Source organism: Bombus pascuorum, unplaced genomic scaffold (genome assembly GCF_905332965.1).
Source record: "Bombus pascuorum unplaced genomic scaffold, iyBomPasc1.1, whole genome shotgun sequence".
In the NCBI taxonomy this organism is placed as follows: Eukaryota; Metazoa; Arthropoda; class Insecta; order Hymenoptera; family Apidae; genus Bombus; species Bombus pascuorum.
Window position 1 is genome coordinate 260,053 of NW_026869742.1, and position 21,696 is coordinate 281,748.

A 21,696-nucleotide genomic window follows, 5' to 3' on the forward strand; every position below is an offset into this window, starting at 1 on the left:
ATAGTTGTAGACGTAGTGACTGATTTGAGGACGAAGACGAACTGACTTGATCGTGACGATGCTGTGTCGGAGGTGAGCTAAGGAAGGGTGTGTCTAACGCACGGAATCATCTGATTTGTTGATGACAGTTTTTGGTTGGAGAAGTGAGGGTAATAGAAATTGTTTCTATTGGTTAGTAAGACTATCGATAGACTAGGAAGGGTATTAGCCACCCTCGATGGAAAGTTGGGAGTAGGAGGCATCGCACGTGTGAACACTTAGCGTTCACGTGTTTTCTAGACGTTAACCAGAAACCTTAGAAAACGCTTTCTTGGAAAAGTCCTTGTTTGCGATGAAAGACTTTCGCCAGAGTTTTCTGAGATTTATAGTCAGGCTGCGAGTGTTTTCAAGAGTATGCGATAAGGATGTGCGGGCATCTGGCTGCCATCCGTCCGCGATGTGAGGTCCGGCTCAGGTAGAGAGTCGGTCGACGTAACATCCTCCCCCCGTTGAGAGGGTACCGATCAAAATGATGTGATTGATTAGATGAGGTGGATCTCGCATTAGATCGCGTTGCTGCTGATCAGGTCGGAGTCATCTGGTGTCGATCTGCTCGGTAGTGGTACCATCCGCTTGATGCTAGCTGGAGACAGTTGGATGGAGCATCCCTGTCGAAGAGCGATGACTCTGGATTTTGTGGCGGTTGCGATCCCGTTGCTCGTTGACATAAAATGGTTTGCAGTGGTTGATTCCGAGGCTGATGAATGGATGCTGTTCCATTCGGAGAGTCCAGATTATATCTGGAAAAATAACAGAGTTATGATAATTTGACAAGTATGTTGTTTATGTCCTGTTCGGGAGTCGGAGTCTCGACCGTCGTGATCCTTGTGGTTGTACGGAAACTTGCGGTTGTGATTATTGACCCAGGAAGTGTCCTTGGATGATCGTGGACCGTCTCGGTCCTGGAATGTAGTGGACCAGCTTGATCCAAGAGGTAGCGTTGAACGGAATTCCAGTGTTGCTTGATGCTGTTTCGTTTGACACGATGCGGGGTTCTGTAGTTGATTGGGAGGCTTGGCTCCCCCCGATGAGTCGCCCGACTCGAGTTCTCCCAGTGATGTTCCTTGGTAGGTAATGAACGTTGGGTGTCGCGGCGTTGGTTGGGATCCTAATGCCCCCTCGTCTCAACTGCTGATTGTCCGGATTCCTCGAAGTCAGGATGGATTGGCAGTGGGACAAGTCTTTTGATGCCTCGATCCACGATGTTTTTCGCCGTTTGAATCGTAGCCGTTCGGATGACACCATCGTCGCCTGGATGGACCTTGATAACTCGTCCCAGAGGCCACTGCATAGAGGGCACATTGTCCTCTCTGAGGATGACGATTGCGCCTTCCTGGATGTTGTGCCCACCTTTGTTCCATTTGCTGCGGTTGCTCAATTCGTTTAAATATTCCTTATGCCAGCGATTCCAAAAATGTTGCCTGATCTGCTGAAGATGTTGCCATCTGGAGAGCCGATTGGAAGGGACGTCTCTGAAATCTCGCTCCCGTAAACTCATTAGTGAATCGCCGATGAGGAAATGGCCGGGAGTGAGGACTAGGAGATCGTTCGGATCGGAGGATATCGGAGTTAACGGTCGTGAGTTGAGGATTGCCTCGATCTCAATAATGAGGGTGTTGAATTGTTCGAAGGTGAGTAACTCGTTGCCGATTACGCGTTTGAGATGACGTTTAAATGACTTTACCGCTGCTTCCCAGAGTCCGCCGAAGTGCGGGGTATGAGGGGGAATAAAATGCCATTCAATGTGCTTATCTGACAGAAATGAGGCCACCTTGGAATTATGATCGTTCGATCGTAGGAGTTCGTGAAGCTCACGTAATTCGTTGTTCGCCCCAACAAAGTTTGTGCCGTTGTCCGAATGGATGGTAGAGCAAAACCCGCGTCGAGCGATGAACCTTCGGAGTGTGGCGATGAAGGCCTCGCTAGTGAGATCGCCGACGAGTTCGATATGCACCGCCTTAACCGCTAAGCATACAAAGATGGCAACATATGCCTTGACCTGGCGGCGGTTGCGATCTCTCCTTTCCTTGATGTGGAATGGTCCGCAGTAGTCGACGCCGACGTTCGTGAATGGGCGTGACTCGGTCACTCTCGCCTCAGGTAGATCACCCATAATGTAATCCACCGGCGGTGGATGAGCGCGGCAGCAACGGACGCAGCTCTTGATCGTATGCCAAACTTGACTTCGACCGTCGATGGGCCAGTATCTTCGTCGTACGGCGTACAGCGTAGCTTGTGTTCCTGCGTGCATGTGGACGTTGTGTGCATGATCGATAATGCGTGCTGTAACATATGACTTGGGCAAGATTATCGGATGTTTTTGAGGAAAAGGTATCAGTGAATGACTAAGTCGGCCGCCTACGCGTAATATGCCTTCCTTATCTATGAACGGGTTGAGTCGCGTGAGCTTTCCCTTTATTGTTGCGTCTCGATCCTTCTGGAGCGCACGTATTTCTGCGGAAAAATAGATGCCTTGCAATAGTTTGATGATCTTGTTGTGGGCTGTATTTAATTCAGTTGCCGTGATGGGTGTAGTCGGATTGTTTTTATGTTTCCAACGGAGACAGCGAGCGATGATCCGGATCAACTTAGGCCAAGATGAATACCTTTCTAGAAATCCATGATCGGAGGGGGTTGCGGCCATACAGGTTGCTCGTTTTTGTTCCGGTAACTCCGTTAGTGGTGGCAGTGTACATGTCGGCCAGTGTTCTTCAGATAGTTGGAGCCATTCAGGACCGTGTTGCCAAATAGTCGGGCGTAGAAATTCTTCAGGCGTTTGTCCTCGCGAGATTAGATCCGCGGGATTGTCGTTGGTCGGAACATGGCACCAATCGTGCGAACTAGTTCTAGTCTGGATTTCGGAGATTCGGTTGGCCACAAACGTTTTCAGTGTGTGAGGAGACGTGCTTATCCAATGGAGGACGATGGTGGAGTCGGTCCAGTAGACGGCTCGAGACACATTGCGCGATAGAGCCTGTTGTATGGTAGACATCAGGGACGTAAGAAGAAGGGCTCCGCACAATTCAAGCCGAGGAATGGTTTGGGACTTGAGCGGGGCTACCCTTGATTTTGCAGCTAAAAGCTGGACCTGCACGTGGCCGTCAGGATTAACGGTTCGTAGATAAACGCAAGCTCCGTATGCTTTCTCGCTTGCATCGCAGAAACCATGCATTTCGATTTCTTTTGCGGATCCGATTATTGCCTTGCGTTGGAACGAGATATTGTTCAGGAGCGCTAATTGGGAATAATAGCGGCTCCATTCGGAATGGAAATCTGCGGGAAGTGATTCATCCCAATCGACCTTCAGTGCCCAGACTCTCTGTAGTAATATTTTTGCTCGAACAATTACTGGCGCGAGTAGTCCTAAAGGATCGTAAATCCTAGCGATTACGGAGCTGATCGATCGTTTGGTAACGTGAGGAATATTGGCCATGGCGGCGACTGAGTAAAGGATTGAATCATCGGAGGACCTCCAATAAACTCCAAGTGTCTTTAATGGTTGGGACTCACCCAATTGTAGGTTTTGGTTTATGTCGTGGTCCGATAGTCCGTTGAGTAGTTCGCGGTTGTTGGATGCCCATTTTCTGATTTTCAGGCCGGCCAGTTGGAGAAGTTCGGTGAGTTCTGTTCTGATTGACAACGCCTCGCTCATCGTGTCAGCCCCGGTAAGGGCGTCGTCGACGTAGAAATCCCGCTGCAAGACTGACGAAGCTCGCGGAAATCGATGTCCTTCATCGTTTGCCAATTGTTTGAGACATCGGATAGCTAGGTAGGGTGCGGCCGACAGGCCGAACGTGATGGTGTTGAGTTGATAAGTTTCGATTTCGCCGTTCGAATTGCGCCACAAAATTTTCTGATACTTACGATCTTCCGGGCGTACGAGAAATTGTCGATACATCTTCTCGATATCACCCGTGAGAACATACTGATGAGAGCGGAATCTCAAGAGAATATCGAATAAGTCCTCTTGTAACTTCGGTCCTGTGTGAAGGGTGTCGTTCAAAGAAACTCCGGTGGTGCTCGGTGCGGATCCGTCGAACACGACGCGGAGCTTTGTAGATGTGCTCGAGTCCTTGATTACGCCGTGATGTGGCAGATAGTGTTCATCGGCTGATTGGTGATGTGATGCGATTGTCGTCATGTGCCCTAATTCCAAGTATTCCTGAATTACCGCCCGATATGCTGCTTCGAATTTCTGATCTCGTTGGAATTGGCGCTGAAGAGAGGCGAGTCGTTTCATCGCCATTGTTTTAGTTGATCCGAGTGAGGAAAGTTTGTCGTTAAACGGGAGTGCGACGATGTATCGCCCTTCGCTGGTGCGTTGGACGTGCGCTTGAAAGTGTTCCTCGCATCGTCGATCCGCTTCTGACACGTGTTTTGTTTGTGGTCCCTCGTCGAGTTCCCAAAAGCGAGTAAGATCCGTTTCAAGATCTGCTGTGAAGGTGTGAAATGCCCTGGCCGTTGACGGGAAGACCGGGCTCCCCCCGATGACCCACCCGAAGTGTGTTTTTTGTAAACGGAGGTCGGGGCCTGTTGGCGGATTAAGGTTGATTTGGCCGACACATAGTGATGCAATGGTGGGCCCTGAGCTCAGCAAAATATCGATTGGGGATGGTAAATGGAATGTTGGATCGGCAAGATGGATATTCTTGGGTATTGGGATTGTTGATCGGTCTATTGGTTGATCCGGAATGGATGTCGAAATTGTTGGTATGATGAGAAATGTTAAGGTGCGTTGGTAGGTTCCGTTAGTGGATGTGATCGTGGCTGTAATAAAACGATTTGACGTCGTGGATAAAACATCGAGGGCTTTGATTGAGATGGAACACTTCTGTTGCGGAAGTCCTAAAGAGTTTGCAAGGCGTTCGGTAATAAAATTCATACTAGCACCGGTATCTAACAATGCTCGGCAGCGAACTGGTTGAGCTCTATCGTTTAAAATGTTGATGCGTGCAGATATTAACAGGTCGTTGGGTAATGTGGTGACAAAGTCTATGAGCAGTGATTCGGTTTTCCGAGTCGCGTCGGTCTGTGGTTGTCATTGTGTGATTTGTTGTTGGATATCGGATACTGGACTAGGGTACGATTGATTCGGTGATGTACTAGTTGGGTGTTTCGAAGGACTTCTGCCTTTGCCTGGGGGTGTCGTTGCGGGCTCTTCGTTGCTGGAATTGGTTCGATCCGTAGTCTGAGCATCGGATCTATGAAGAAGGGTGTGATGACGTTGTCCGCAAATGCGACAGGATCCGGCGGAACACTGTGGGAGTGTATGTCCTGTCGTCAGACAGTTGGTGCATGCCGATATTTCTTCGGCGGCCCTGATGCGCTCTTCGATGGTTTTCGTTCTAAAGGTTCTACAAGTCCAGATCTTGTGCGGTCCGCTACACATTGGACAAATTGATGACGATCGTGATGTGACAAACGCCTGCCCGCGTGGCTGGCGCGTCGTCCTTGAGGGTTCGCTGAGTAGACTCCGATCGTTCAAGAAATTGAGGAATTCCGTGAATGTGGGGAACGGTGTGTGTTGTGTTTTATCCTTCCAGATGAGATCGGTATCCCGGTCTAATCTAAAGGTGCATAGATATAATAGCACGGAGTCTGCCGTCAAATGTCCGAGCGACTCTAATGCCTTGTAATGCCATTCTAGTTTGGTCGCGTAGGATTGCAGGTCTAGGTGTGCTGTGCGCGATGCGAGGCCTGTGTTGAATATCTCTTGCAGGTGTCTCTGCACGATCTTCTCTGGCCTGTTATACCTTTTCTCTAGTATTGCCCACGCGGCGGAATAATTGGTTGCTACGTTATTCAAAGATGGTATGGTTAGCGCCGCGGCGCCCGTTAAGCAGGATCGAAGATATGTCAAACGTTTGCAGTCGTCGATTCGTGGGTTGTCGTGAACCGTGTTACGAAATTGATTCGCGAAACCTGGCCAGTCCTCGTAAGCACCCGAAAACGTGGGTAACTGAATTTTTGGCAACTCGATGGGTTCCGGCGAGGAAATGTTCGAAGTCGGAACTCGGATCGTCGGCTCTGATTGTTTCGTTGCGGTGTCAATGATGGCCGACGCGTCCCCGAAGATAGTATAGAATGTCCGTTGTAAATTCACGCGATCTTGCTGTGTCGGGCCTTCTTCCCTATCGTCTAGGTCACACTGATTCTTTTTGAATGATGCGAATTCTATCTCTAACTCTTTCAAAGTACGTTGGATGGTGTGGATAGGGCCCCCTTCCTCATAACTGTCGAGTATTGCGCGAGCTACCTCTAATTCTTTTCTGAACGCCTCTCGTTTTAATATCAACTGTTTTGTGCGCTCTTCTAGATTGGGCGCCATTGCTGATTTCGATACTTTGATTGGGCTTACCTTGGAGTTGCGGTATGAGACCGACGTTGTTCCGACGGCAAGATATCGCTTGTTACTATGCAGCGGACTGTGGTTGATGTGCGCTTCGCGAGAAAGGTGATCCTTCCCGAAGGTGACACAATGGTAGAGAAGTTGAAATGGTTGTACTTGCGATGTTGCTGATTGTCCCGCTGCGGCGGGAGGTTGAGTGGTTGCGTTCTTCGACCAACGGGTTGTACCTCTTCGAAGGTGATGCGCCTGGCCTCGCTGGAGTGGTAACGCTTCCGCCAATTATGATGGATTCACGTGGCACTGTATGTTCACTGATAAGTCCACCTTTTCACTGACACGTGATCCGGCTCGAAGGACCAAATGTTGCGACCGTTCGCGGAGAGACGCGGTCGCGAGGAAACGCGTCAGCGAGAGTCGTAAATTCTCGCTACGATTCGGTTAATCGACGCCGCGAAATGGTCGCTTCCCGCGTTTCGTTTAGGATAACCGGGATGATTCAATGAGTGCAACTTATTCTACTATTGTAGAATAAATATATATATTTATATCAGAATCACTTACAATGTATATAAGAGATCGGTTTAGATGGTGTCGGAGGTTACCACTAGAGTGTTCGAGTTAGATATTATACAATGTGATTAATTTGGACGCGACCGTACAGAGAGTTTTCGACTGCGACTGATCGGTTCGAATGTTAGATTGCGACTTTACGGTGCTTCTCAGTGAGTTTGTTGGACTGAGCGATAGTTGTAGACGTAGTGACTGATTTGAGGACGAAGACGAACTGACTTGATCGTGACGATGCTGTGTCGGAGGTGAGCTAAGGAAGGGTGTGTCTAACGCACGGAATCATCTGATTTGTTGATGACAGTTTTTGGTTGGAGAAGTGAGGGTAATAGAAATTGTTTCTATTGGTTAGTAAGACTATCGATAGACTAGGAAGGGTATTAGCCACCCTCGATGGAAAGTTGGGAGTAGGAGGCATCGCACGTGTGAACACTTAGCGTTCACGTGTTTTCTAGACGTTAACCAGAAACCTTAGAAAACGCTTTCTTGGAAAAGTCCTTGTTTGCGATGAAAGACTTTCGCCAGAGTTTTCTGAGATTTATAGTCAGGCTGCGAGTGTTTTCAAGAGTATGCGATAAGGATGTGCGGGCATCTGGCTGCCATCCGTCCGCGATGTGAGGTCCGGCTCAGGTAGAGAGTCGGTCGACGTAACACGCTTTAACTTCTAATCTCACTAGTGATTTCCATGAAAGGCTCTTACAAACAATCAAAAAACACTTCCTGCAACAAATCCACCGCTCACTCAAATCATACCTAAGCAACTTTACAGTAAAAATAAAAGATGTATATTCTGAATTAAAAAAACATCAAGGCAGGGATACCGCAAGGAAGCGTCTTAGGCTCGATATTATGCACATTATACACGGTCGACACGCCAACATCTACCAACAGCAAAATACTGACATTTGCGGACGACAAGGCTGTACTAGTCAGGTACATTAATCCAGAAACAGCAGCCACATTACTGCAAGAGCACATCACAAAAATAGAAAAATGGCTACAAATCAAAAACAAATAAATAAAAACCCCAGTAAATGCAACCACATTACATTTACACTAAGAAAACGGAAACTACAAAATACGGATAAAAAGAAAACAAATGTACTGGTTAACTAGTTAACTAGTCCAAACACATTGTTACGACCTTTCCCGGCGAGAGCCGGTCATGGGGGAACGCGTCAGCGAGAGGGGTAACTACGATTCTACTAATCGATGCTGCGAAATGGTCGCTCCCCGTGCGGTTCCGGTAGAACCGGGGTGGCTCATTGAATGCAGCTGTGTTCTACATTCACATGCTTCTACACATATTCCACTCTCAACTGTAGAATACAGTTGCATTCATATATACACATATATATATATATATATATATATATATATATATATATATGTATTTATATATAGATATATATATATATCTATTTTAATATAAAGATCTATTGTGTCGAATATAGATTCCATAAAGCTTAATAGTATAATTCTATTTTAATATAAAGATAAAGAATAATAAATTCTATGCCTTTTTCTATACTACAGAAATGATTGACCTACTCGTCAATCGCACAGTCCAAACCAGTGTGCCTAGAAACCAGTGTACCTTAAATTTGCACAGTATACTTCTTTTATGATGTAGACATGAAGTAAAGAATAATTTATGGAAACTACAGATCCCAAAGGGGCAAAAAGAGGTCTAATTTTTTACAGGGTAACCGTATCTCTATGTCCACTAAGTTTAGAAACCTGAAATTCGACGTACAAACTTTCCACTAGAAATAAACGAACACGTGTTTGGGCGTTTTTCGAAATTGAACCCCTAGAAACTGTTTAAAAAGAGTTTAAAAAAATAAATATAAATTCAAATACTGTTATATTATAAAGTAAATTTAATAAGATCCAAACTCATGTTCGTGAATCACTGTACATGTCAACTATTGTCTATATGTCTATTATGTCTGTACATTTCAACAATTTTAAATAAGATGCGAGTAGGTTTACGAGGTCTTCAGAGTATAACATATGTGTATAACTGTTGTGTGTTGAATAAAGTGAACTATTTGAATTTCCGAATCCCTTCTATATCTTTACACTAAGTTATCAAATTCATAGTTTAATAAACAGGATATATACAAGGCACTTGTTCAGTTCAGCCTCACAATCTTCAATTTTGATGCACAAAGGAAATATTATTTGTTCATAAAGTACGACCTGCACTCTTTCTGGCAAACTATTACCTATATAAAAATTACATTAAATTTGGAATAATATTGCTTTGCGTAGGTTCTGATAATAAAACAATTGAACTACTTTTAACTGGCATTTGATATATCTATATCAACTGTTTCTTCTTTCAGCAATGCCCGTTTGTCTTCTTTACTAGTAGACTTTTATGAGGGGTCGAAGCAAATATGGTAATCTAGGTGCTCCAATTTTATCTGAAGATCATGAACTTCCAAGTGCTGAATGGTTTACACAGTTTCTAGATCACTTTGATCCAACTGATGCGCGTGTTTGGCAACAGGTAATAAGAATATATTAAATATTTCTTAATTTTTATTTTATAATATAAATCTTTTTATTATTTTTTCAGAGATATTTCGTAAACGTTAGGTTGGGGTTAGGTTGGAGAGCACTATAAGAAAGGTGGTCCAGTATTTTTGATGATAAGTGGTGAAGCTGCAGCAAATGCTAAATGGATGGCAGAAGGTCAATGGATCGAATATGCTAAGCAATTTGGGGCGCTATGTTTTCAAGTGGAACACCGCTTTTATGGACAAAGTCATCCTACTTCGTATGTAACATTGTTTATAAAATATATAATTGATACATTTTAAGTTATAATGTTACGTTTTTGTTATCTGCAGGGATCTCGGCGTGAAAAATTTAATGTATCTTTCATCGCAACAGGCACTTGCAGATTTGGCTTACTTTATAGAATTCATGAATATTAATTACAAGTTACCAGCTGGTACTAAATGGATTGCATTTGGAGGATCATATGCTGGATCATTAGCTGCTTGGTTGCGTAATAAATATCCTCATTTAGTACACGGGGCTGTTTCTGCTAGTGGTCCTTTATTAGCAGAAATTGATTTTCAGGGTAAATATAAGATACACTTAAATATAAAAAATATTTTATTTAAAACAGAAGTGTTTTATATTAATAATTATACTTTATAGAATACTTTGTTGTTGTTGAAAATGCCCTCAAAGAATATTCTGAAGCATGTGTAAATGCAATACTAGAAGCAAACAAACAATTTCATATAATGTTACATCGTCCTATCGGTCAACAAGGAATAGCTAAAAAATTTATGTAAGTAAAAGTAAAATTCTTCATTTACAAATCAAATATATCATTATTGAAAAATTATTTTTACTTATAGTTTATGTGATCCAATCAACGAACATACCAAACGTAATGATATTTCGAATTTGTATGAAACAATAGCAAGCATCTTTGCTGGTATTGTACAGTACAATAAAGACAATCGTAATAATTCCGCAATGGCTAATTTAACTATCGATAGTGCCTGCGATATATTAACGAACGAAACATTGGGTATTGCTATTGACAGACTTGCAATTTTGAGCACTAAAATATTACAGGCATCAGAAAAAAAGTGTTTGGATTATATGTATAATAAAATGATTCATAATCTTCGGAACATAACATGGGCTAGCGAAGAAGCAGAAGGGGGTAATGTATTTTTTTACTTATACTATTGCTGTTTTAATTTTTATTTATTGTATTTTAAAATATATTTCTTGTAGGACGTCAATGGACGTACCAAACGTGTACAGAATTTGGATTCTTTCAAACTTCGACAGCACGCCCAAAATTATTTAGTGAAACTTTCCCAGTAGATTTCTTTGTGCAACAATGCATTGATATATTTGGCCCAAGGTTTATTTAAAATTACGATAAATACATTTCTCAATTATGATAAATCATTAGCTATAAAATTATAACATTTCCGTATTCTAACAGGTACAATATTCATTTGCTGAATTCGGCAGTGAATAGAACAAATATTCTGTATGGAGGATTAGATTTAAAGACTACAAATGTAGTATTTGTACATGGATCAATTGATCCTTGGCATGTTTTGGGAATTACAAAATCAGCAAATCCGCAAATACCTGTCATTTATATTGATGGTGTGTACATATTAATTGAAATTTTTCATTTTTCGTGTAATACAAAAAATTTATTTATTATTATGACCATAGGTACTGCTCATTGTGCCAACATGTATCCTCCTTCCAAAAATGATCCACTTCAGTTGAAAGCTGCCAGAGTTGAGGTTGGACATTTAATAGATGAATGGCTGCATAATTAAATATGATATTTTTAACGCTGTGTGTGCTACATTTAACTACTTTATGATAAGTAGTTTTTTATTTTTTTAAACAAAAATGATGTATTAAAAGAATTAAATTTATCTTATTAACTTTTTGAACAATTTGTATTTTCCTTTATGAACTTCTGTGAAACAATTATGATACATAAATATTTTTAGTTGAAACAATTCGTGCATAACTAAGACTAAAACTAACTATGTACGTACATAACAAGTTACTGAAGATACACGAGTGTTCACCATTCTGTGTTTATGTTTAAACAACTAGAATGCATGTATAGATACAATTAAACAAGTTTGCCCATAATGGCACTATTACAATTTTTTGTAGATTACTGAAGTATTAAATAAATACATGTACAAACTTACTACGAATATCTTACGTCAGTCAATGAATAAATACATATCTATTAATTATATATGTTTTATTCTTGACAAGCATGAGAAAAGATGTTCAACTGGTTAAAATAATACTAAACACAAATAATTAATTAAGGTGTTTTAAAATCTGCAAAAACAGATCCGACATGAATTTGAATAAGTGCAAAGTGTCTTAAAATGAGCACCATAACTAAATGAATTTTGATTCTGATATGTATAGCGTCGGCCTTTCCTTAACGGTACCATCTTCGAATATCGTTTCGTTATGAGTTTGTTCGATTCCTTTAAGGCGAGGCCAAGGTGCCCATTACAGATATTGATCAACCGAGTATGCGTATGATTTTCATAAAATATTGTCAATCCTATTATAATCGAACATTCTTATAATAGTTTGTATCGAATTCGTTTAAAAATTATTAGAATTCGTTTGATCAGTAATTATACATATACATATATTACTTTCTCATTTTTTTGGCATATCCTTCGATCAACTCGTGATCCTCCTACATTCACAACTTTCATCTTTGACTTACGCTACTGCAGTATACGGTATTTACATTACGTAACAAGGTAGTCGTAAATAATTTACTGTATAACAGAACAATAAATGTAGGATGAATTAGTTTTTCTATCTATGAATCACGCTTAAAAATTCTCCTACGCAACGTTTGAATTGTTCACCATGTTCTTTTAAGTTTCCATTTTAAATGGAGTTACAAATTATTTCATAAATGATATAGCAGAATACATGGATGGATGGTGATTTAATGCTAAAAAGAAGATGAAATATAAGAAAATTTATCCACATGAAACTTTATTTCTAAAAAAAAATGATTTTAAATATTTGTCAAACGTTTGTTATGATATATATGCATTTGGTAATATTTTATTTTACTAATTTCTTCGTCAAATGACTACAAAATATTGTTCTAAGAATATTAGATATACATATACATATTTCTTGAAAAAATTTGGGACAAAGATTTATAATTCATGTTAAATATACATTCTTCTAAGTAAACTTTGAATTGTAAATGGAAAACAATATACATTTTTGATATTCTAACTCAGAATTAGCTGAATTACTAGAAACAGTTAGTTGAATTTTAAACACAAGATTTTATACATGTTTCAAAATGTATATGTGTAATTTAGATCTAGAATATTATAGAAAATGTCAACGATCCACCTCAAAAGATTTTGAGATAGATGTGCTTTTCTATAAAAAATAAAGTTATTTAGAAATTAAAATTGAAATTAAAGCAATGTATGAATTCATCAATTTTTTTCTTAAAGAATCAGATCAATATATAAAATTCACATACTACTGTATTGAAGAAATAAAAAAGAGATGTTCTTATATATAAAAATACACATACACAAGAAGTATTTCACTTATGTAAACAAATTTGTCTGTACAAATATTTTTAAATCCAAATATTACCAAATAAACATTCAATTAATTATATCTTTCAACAAATAATCAAAAATACATTTGCTGAAATTAAAACTCTATATTGAAGGAAATTTACCTTACATTTTGTACGTATTTCCTAACATAAAGTCATCATCTTCCAGTGCGTCACCATTTATAAAATATGCATACAGCATAAAAAATACAACTTGCTCGTGATCTAATCGCGACTCGTCACAATAATCGATTCACCGAAAATCTCAAAAAAATAAACGGTTCTAGGTAACCGATTTTATGTTTAGTATCTGTGATGAGACTGAGACTGCCTCCACTCGGGCGTAGAGTTACCGTGGTGATGATGATGATGATGATGATGGCGTTTCTTGTCAGAAATGCTGGCGTGCTTGTTAGACGGGTACGTGGCTACATCGCTCGCAACTAATTCTGAACCATCTCTCTCGGTGTTGTTGCCACGGTAATTTTCTCGGTATCCTGGTTCATCCAGGGTCTCCTTGCGACGAAGAGGAGGATGATTGGTCTTATGACCGGCCGTCTCATGCAGATTTTCCCAAGCTTGACGGTAATATCGATTCAGTCCTCCTCGACTCTCAGAGGAACTGCTTCCAAAGCTGGCCACGGTATTGCAATCTGGAGATGCACGGTGTCGGTAATGCTTGCTGCTTCTGCCGCGATTTCCGTGTGAATAGTTTAACAAATATTTATTATTATTTCAACTTCGAGACCTTTATGCATAATGATTTACTGGTAATATCTGTAGGTTGACAAAATGATAAGTTGTACAATTTTTCTATTTTATATAGAACATTAGTCGAATAAGACTATTGAATGGTAATTTGTTAAATTGATGTACAGAAGTAGTTTTCTAGAAAACTAATGTTTTATCGGTAGAAATGTTTTGTTAAATCAGATAATCATCATCGTGTGAAATGTTAATTTCAACAGGCACGAAGTTTTTTCGGTTATAAATATGATATTTATTTTTTTAGTGAATTTTGAAACTAGAAATTTATCGGTAGGACGATTTTGTTAAATCAGATAATAGTCGTCCTGTGAAATGTTAATTTCAACAGGCACGAAGTTTTTTCGGTTATAAATATGATATTTATTTTTTTAGTGAATTTTGAAACTAGAAATTTATCGGTAGGACGATTTTGTTAAATCAGATAATAGTCGTCCTGTGAAATGTTAATTTCAACAGGCACGAAGTTTTTTCGGTTACAAATATCATATTTATAAATAAATTTATAAATATCATATTTATAACCGAAAAAACGTCGTGCCGAAGGCCGATAGTTAGAATGCCGACTATCGGCGAGGAAGAGTAATGTTACATACATCTGTGTAATGGCATCGTGGGTACATTAGCCGAAGACTTCCTCTTTGTACTGATTACACCAGGTCGACTGTGGTGCTAATGTCCAAAATGTTTTTATCATTTCAATCTTCTTTCAAACTTCTTTTTCAGGGCCTCCATTTCAGGCCTTACATCATCTCTTCCGCGATCCTTTATTGGGCTGCTCTGCCTGTCCGATTCCGTTGGTACCGCTGCCCCTGTTGTTCCCTTCTGGAACTCGTTCATTGTTCTTACCATGTCCTCAATCCTTCTTTCCATTGATTCCAACTTCGCCTTGCACGCCTCCCTCGTCCTTTCGTCTAGGAAGTCCGGCATTGGAAAGGCGGAAGTCTGGTGAGACCATGCCGCAACAGTGTATTCCGTAGCGTCTCTATGGGTTCTAATGTACGTCCCCTTTAGATTAGAGGACCTGACTGCCACCCTTAGGACTTCTGCCTGATGGCGCAGGACTTCAGCGCCGACATCCCTTGGTGAGGCCTTCAGCCGGTCCGACACTTCCGGTCCGATTATCTTCTGCATCTTACCCCTGGAGGTGATCGAGGCCACTGATTCCTCGTCCTCCGATCGGGTTTCAGATATCGAGTCAGCTCTCGCTCTCGACTGTTCTCTGGAACTATCCCTCGATCTTACTCCATCCTTTGATTTCCCTCTCTCCCCTACTCTTCTGGGGACCCGAAAGATCTCGCTATCGTCCACAGCGGTCAGCGTTTTTACTGCGGGTGGGGAGGATGATGACAACTTCCCCTCCCGACTACTACTTCTACTTCCGTTCCTGCTTCTTATCTTTTCTTTTTCGGCTCGCTTCTCCTTGTCCCGTTCCTTCCTATCCGCCTTCGCGGTACCTTCCTTTGATGTAGCTTATTCTATCGGAGCCTCTTCCATTTCAATGTCTCCTTCTTCCTCCTCACCAGTCGTGATAACATGAATGGGGGCCTGGTGGTCCACCCCCATCCGGCCACGGTCACAAGCTAACGACACAGCGGAGCCCGCTTGTCCACCCACGTCTGCGCCGGTACTGGGGTATCCCTCCCCTGCACCGTAAACTTCATTATTTATATTTTCCGACATATCATCATTATCTCCATCATAAAGGGTTTGTTTTATCGTCTTGGTGCTTTCTCGTCTTGGTGCCACTCACTCTTTCGCACCCTACCCCGGTCGGGACCGATGCAGGGTGACGGGGAGCCCCGCGTGAAGGCGAGGTGAGTGGTCTTGACAGATATGGGCCCACCAACTTCTCCGAAGTTCTCCGCACCGGATCAGCGATCTGACGGGCGCCACAGCGCCGGCCAGCCGCCACCCGACTATAGGTGAACATCAGATACATCGGGGTTTCTCAGGGTATGATGCTACGCACTGAGAACCCATACCCGCCTCGTGCTCCCCATGTGAAGTGTGTATCTATGTAAAGTCCAAGGTATTTGACTTGCCTTGTTTGTGTTATTTGCGTGCCGTTCAGGAAGATGTTTGGTGTTATCTGTTTTCTCAATGTGAATGTGATGTGGTTGCATTTGTTAGGGATAGCTTTGATTTGTTTGTCTTGTAGCCACTTTTCTATTTTTGTGATGTGCTCTTGTAGTATTGTGGCTGCTGTTACAGGGTTAGTGTGTCTGACTAGCACGGCTGTGTCGTCCGCGAATGTCAGTATTTTGCTATTGGTAGTTGTTGGAATGTTGGCCGTGTATAGTGTGTATAGTATGGGTCCTAGGACGCTTCCTTGTGGAACACCTGCTTTGATGTCTTTGGCTTCGGAATGTGCGTCCTTGATTTTTACTGTGAAGCTTCTGTTGCTTTAGAACCATGACGTATATTACACATATATAATATAGATAATATAATGATAAAGGGAAAATCGAAAGAAAATCGACATACCGTAGGAGTTTCTTTTATTTTGCATAACTATACAGTAATTTACAGTAATAAACATCAAATCCTACGGTTACAACACTTACACGACATTTTATTATATTTTATTTTAACACGCAAAACATGTATGTATAACATCTACATCTAAAACATCTACATCTAAAGCATTTAGTACTAATACGGCGAACTTCTTGTCATATAAGCCGTTCCGGTCCGTGGTATTGCACACCTGTAATCAGAAAATCGTGTCCGTCCGGACACAGTATTTTATATTTGGCCTACCTATAAGTTGTTTGAAAATAAGATAAGAGAAAAATGTAAAGCCGAAGGACCTTACCCCTTCTGTTATGTGTCCTAATTGTGGCCGGAGCGGCCACTACTCCACCGGTTGCTATTTGTTCGAAATCCAATACAATCTCGCTTCCTTCGGGCAGCGGAGAATAAAATATTTCGAGGACCGGAGGTCGGTGGACCTCGTTGTTGTTCTCGCGCCGATATTTATATCCGCTTACACGGATCATGCATACATCAGGGTAATGGTCTGCGATCTGGAACGGAAAGAGAAAATTCATACGTTTAGTCTCGTATGATTGCATTCCATGTTATATTCTTGTGCGAAACAATGCCACGACAGTTGGATAAGGTAGTTAATACGAATATACGTTGTTACAGGCAGATATATCTTTTTCATTTTCAGCTATTTTACGGGGATGTTGAAGAAGTTACAGTAACGAGATATCTTAGTAGGATTATAGTAATTTAAACTTTGATATTGCTACGTCCTTCTATATGAAATAATTGATTTCAGAAATGTGTAATATTGTTCAAAATATAGTGAGAAAAAATTCTGTTAAATATTTATTAGATTTCGATTTAAAATTTGAAGTTAAGCGAACGCAGCGTCCTTAACCTTAAACCTTATTATTGACCTTATATTATATTAACCTTATTTGAAGATAGAGATATAAAGGTTTGAAGATATCACCAACTTTTCTCATTAAGAAAGAAAAACGCATAAATTAAATGAGAAAATCAATATTTCCAAATAGCATTGGAGGATTTCCCTTAATTCCCACGACACTTTTGAATTTGAAAAAGCATAAAACATTTGAAAATCTATGGAAACGAATGCACATACAGAGCTTAACGAAACGGCTCATACCTTCTATGTACACTCGACGGTAGAAAAAGATCGCAGAAAGAACGAATAAAAAGAACGCTATGAGTCGGCGGAACATGTCATTAATTACTATACACGGTTCGTACCTAACGAAGAAACGTGAATCCATCGCGACGGCGGCATTGCCACTCGAAGTTCATTGGAAGTCGTCCCCTAGGTCTTACATTAATTAACAATGTCAAGGCTTGGTATGACATCGACGAGTAAAAGAACGCTTCTAAAAAAGGTAGAAAGAGAAAGAGGAGAGAGAAAATTCGAGTAAACATCAAAGAAAACCATATAGAAAAAAAACGGAAATGATCATGTACAGGCTGTTGATATTTATACAAATTCATATTTCTATGAATATAATTAAGAAAACGAAACGTAGGCAGAGAACTGTTTCACGTATTAAATATCATAAGAAGTATTTTATTAGGCAGTTTTGAAAGTTTATAACGAAATTTAAGAAAATTTTAAAGGTATTGTGCTTTCATTATAGAATTAGCGTATCATTAAGCGGCACATTCGATAATATTTTGTTATCTTTCTGGGTAGCTTCACGATTTTTTTCTTCTTCTTTTTTTTTTTTTTTTTGTGATGTAAAAACTATTTTAGAAATGTCAAATGTCATATGAATAAAATGGGGTAAATTCTCAATGAATACCTTCGTCTACTTTTCATGGAAATAATATCTTTTTTCCTTGCTGGAAATCACACTGTTTCTATTACCCAGAAATATTGCTACAGAAAGATATCTGTAATTGACACAATTTTATACTGTTTTAAGCATTTCATAGCGTTAATGAAATAACCAATGTGTATGCGCAGTAAATACTTTTAAGTTTATATTTTCCTTTATTGTAGGATATATTAAATATTTAATCATCATATGAGAAGATGATTAAATAGTACGGTTCATCTCTCTAAAGAATTTAAAATTTACATTGTTCATAAAATATTTCAAGAAATTACCTTTCTATTATCAAACAAATAGGTAAAAAAATATGTTTATAAAAAGAGTTGAAATATATTCTTGTCTCTAAATATATCTAGAACTGCATTGAATTATTTATTAAATCTCTTTAATTGTGCAGAATAAAAAGAAATGTTTTAAGTAAATGTTACTCTGTTTGATATGAGTTACCTAAACGAAGAAAATGCATTTAAGATAAATGAAGGAGGCTGCCTTTAAACTTTTCTTAGTAGTCTTAAAAAAATTGATTGCACTCCAAATGATTACCCCGCTATCATGTTTAATTTAGGAAAGAAAGAAAATATGTACAATAGTTTATAAGAAAACAGTCTATAACATTTTATTTCGTCTACCCTGTATATATATATTTATCTACCACATATGACGCTGAGACCTGCCACAGGAGTTGCACTGTAGAAGTACTGCATAGTTATATTTCATGCAATGCCACTAGAGTGCTCACTTGTAACAAGTAAGCAATTGCATAAATATATGCATAAAAACTATTGTTACCAGACACTTTTAATTTTGTGAGAATTAAACAATATACTTAAAGTTACTACATATATAATTCATTATTTGATCATTTTCTTTCGTTTTATGAAAAAAAGTGTAATGATATTCATTTTGAGAAGATAAATAACATAAAAACAGATTTTTCGAAAATCATAAATTTCAAAAAATATAAAAAAAATTAAATATTCTATTTCCGTATTCGAATCATATGTTATATAATTTATTACTTCATAATTTCTAAATTTATTATCTGTGTAAAATAAAAGCATTGCAAAAAGATATAAGTAATTATAATAATTTTTGTATAAAAGAATTGAATATATTAATATATTATAAACATAATATTTAAATATCTTACCAAAACGTTTTGGGATGACTGTTGCTTGCAATTATAATAAACCAAACATTGTTCAAGCAATATTCCTGCCTGATCAATAAAACGCATAGAGACTGATTTAGTAGTCGCTTTTGTTGCTTGCAAAGCATTTAAAACAATATATGGTAGTGGACTAATACTATTATTATTATTGCAAAGTTGATAACATTTTTCATAAGGAAATTTGCTTTCAACAATGCTCCATGCTTGTGAATCGTCTTCTTTCAATCTCCAACATGCTGCCAGATATATAACTGCTCCCCACCATAATCCAATTTCATCTTCGCAATCTAAAACATTGATTCACCAAATTCTATTTATTAGTTAAAGAAAAAAAAGGAAGAAAGAAATTTAATGCCATCCAATACCACCAATGAACTCATTAAACAAGATTTTATTTAAACTTACGTGTAACTGTAACTTTGTCAGTACATAAAAATCCAGCATCTATTCCAGCAGAAGCCATAATAGTTTGTCCATATTCTAATATTGAAGATAAATGAGCATCTCCAACAGTACCGGTTAAAATACGTAAACAATGTCCGATTAAATAATCTCTATATGCACGTGAAGCATACGATAAAGGATCAGCTTTACCAGTTGATATCAGCTTTACCACCGACATCGGCTACAAGAACAAATCGCTATGGACGGAAAACGATGCTCTGTGTTTGGTGGGATCAGAAGGATGTGATCTATCATGAGCTGTTAAAACCTGGCGAAACCGTTAATACTGAGCGCTACCGACAACAAACGATCGATTTGAATCAAGCTTTGCGTGCAAAACGACCAGAATATGAAAAAAGGCAACACAAAGTAATTTTGCTCCATGATAATGCACCATCGCATACAGCAAAACCGGTCAAGGAAACGATCGAAGCGTTCAGTTGGGAAATACTTTCGCACGCGGCTTACTCACCAGACTTGGCTCCGTTCGATTACTATTTATTTGTATCGATGGGACACGCACTTTCTGACCAGCACTTCGCTTCTTACGAAAATGGCTCGATGACTGGTTTGCCTAAAAAGAGACACAGTTTTTTTGACGTGGCATCCACCAATAGCCAGACAGGTGGGAAAAATGTATAGCTAGCGATGGGCAATACTTCGAATAAAATATTTTTAATCATTTTCATACAATAAACGTGTATTTTCTATATAAAAATTCCGGTTTCATATTTACATACCTGGTACAATAATGAGTCATGAAAAAGATAAACCCATGTAAAAGACAAGATTGAATGAGGTATATTCTTATACCAGTAATATATCAGTTAGCAGAGATAGCTGGTCCTAATTGCCTCATTAATTTGTAACATTCTTGAAGTCTCTTTATATCTCCTACCCTCTCAAGAGTTTTAGCAGCTTCTGCAAGCATGCCTGCACGTTCTCCAGGAGAGGCTAATAATAGTGGAGGTAAATGTCGGCAAGCTAAACATAAAGCTACCGCGTGTTCTCTTTCTCCAGTATATTGATCTTGTGAACGATCTTTTCCACAGAAAATTGAAGAACGTGAATTTCTGTGATGTAAGCTACGGTCTAACAATATTTGAGTTTTCACTGGTGTTGCTCCCGCCATTATACGTGTTGTGGCTTCATAAACAAATACTCTTGCTAAAGTAGACTAAAAAGTACGTGACAATTGTTAAAAACAATAATTAACTTATAAATTATAATATTAGAAAATATATATAAACTTACTGGAATATGTTGACATAATTGTCTCAAACAAGCTAAATCACGTTGAAAACCTCCAAGAGATATATTTGTAGTTAATTTTTCTAAATCGTTATCTAATTCCTGCCAAAGTGTAGTTCGCATTTCAAGTAACCAATCACAAATCCACAATTGAGTAAGCTAAAAAAATAATCAAAGCTAATAAGAAAATTATTATTAATTTTGTAGATTTGATTGATTTGTTGGATTCAGGAGCTGTTAAATGCTATCTATCCCTAAGAAAAAGTTTTGATTCCATTTTCTACCATCCTGTAAAATATTATAAGCCAAATTCTTAGAAATCATTTCATTTCTTTTTAAATTAAGGACAAAGGAGTTGATAAATCATCTGGTATGTAAAAAATTTTTTAGGAAGACTACTATACATAGGTAAGGAGAATCCCTTTAATTTCAAATGGAGTGAGATATTAACATTTCTTTATTCAAAGAGCTCTTATTAAATATTTATAATATTTAATATTTATCTTGTTAAATATATATAAGAATAATATTTAACTTGAATATTTTTTGACTTTGCACAGTTACAGAGTTATGGTAAAAAATACGTGTTTCTCTCAAGAGAAACTCCAGAAGGTAAACA

The 21,696-nt window shown here is 39.1% G+C and overlaps 5 protein-coding genes across 5 annotated transcripts; 1 reads left to right on the plus strand and 4 right to left on the minus strand.

The window, feature by feature from the left end:
• Nucleotides 1-1,147: 1,147 nt before the first annotated feature.
• Nucleotides 1,148-4,921, minus strand: LOC132915753 (uncharacterized). The gene has a single exon (XM_060975562.1). It carries the CDS (start codon nucleotides 4,919-4,921, stop codon nucleotides 1,148-1,150), a length of 3,774 nt encoding a protein of 1,257 aa, XP_060831545.1.
• Nucleotides 4,922-5,077: 156 nt separating this feature from the next.
• LOC132915754 (uncharacterized) lies at nucleotides 5,078-6,367 on the minus strand. Its single transcript, XM_060975563.1, has one exon. It carries the CDS (start codon nucleotides 6,365-6,367, stop codon nucleotides 5,078-5,080), a length of 1,290 nt encoding a protein of 429 aa, XP_060831546.1.
• Nucleotides 6,368-9,315: 2,948 nt separating this feature from the next.
• On the plus strand, nucleotides 9,316-11,733 carry LOC132915778 (putative serine protease K12H4.7). The gene is made up of 8 exons (XM_060975585.1): nucleotides 9,316-9,473; nucleotides 9,543-9,743; nucleotides 9,817-10,052; nucleotides 10,133-10,268; nucleotides 10,339-10,652; nucleotides 10,727-10,859; nucleotides 10,944-11,113; nucleotides 11,186-11,733. The coding sequence occupies exons 2-8, from the start codon at nucleotides 9,613-9,615 to the stop codon at nucleotides 11,293-11,295; spliced, it is 1,230 nt and encodes a 409-aa protein (XP_060831568.1). The 5' UTR covers nucleotides 9,316-9,473; nucleotides 9,543-9,612; the 3' UTR covers nucleotides 11,296-11,733.
• Nucleotides 11,734-19,310: 7,577 nt separating this feature from the next.
• Nucleotides 19,311-20,004, minus strand: LOC132915755 (uncharacterized). Its single transcript, XM_060975564.1, has 2 exons — nucleotides 19,788-20,004; nucleotides 19,311-19,669 (listed from the first exon to the last, which is right to left on the minus strand). The coding sequence occupies exons 1-2, from the start codon at nucleotides 20,002-20,004 to the stop codon at nucleotides 19,326-19,328; spliced, it is 561 nt and encodes a 186-aa protein (XP_060831547.1). The 3' UTR covers nucleotides 19,311-19,325.
• Nucleotides 20,005-20,442: 438 nt separating this feature from the next.
• Nucleotides 20,443-21,453, minus strand: LOC132915764 (sterol regulatory element-binding protein 2-like). Its single transcript, XM_060975574.1, has 2 exons — nucleotides 21,081-21,453; nucleotides 20,443-21,003 (listed from the first exon to the last, which is right to left on the minus strand). Exons 1-2 carry the CDS (start codon nucleotides 21,198-21,200, stop codon nucleotides 20,650-20,652), a joined length of 474 nt encoding a protein of 157 aa, XP_060831557.1. The 5' UTR covers nucleotides 21,201-21,453; the 3' UTR covers nucleotides 20,443-20,649.
• Between the last annotated feature and the right edge of the window lie 243 nt (nucleotides 21,454-21,696).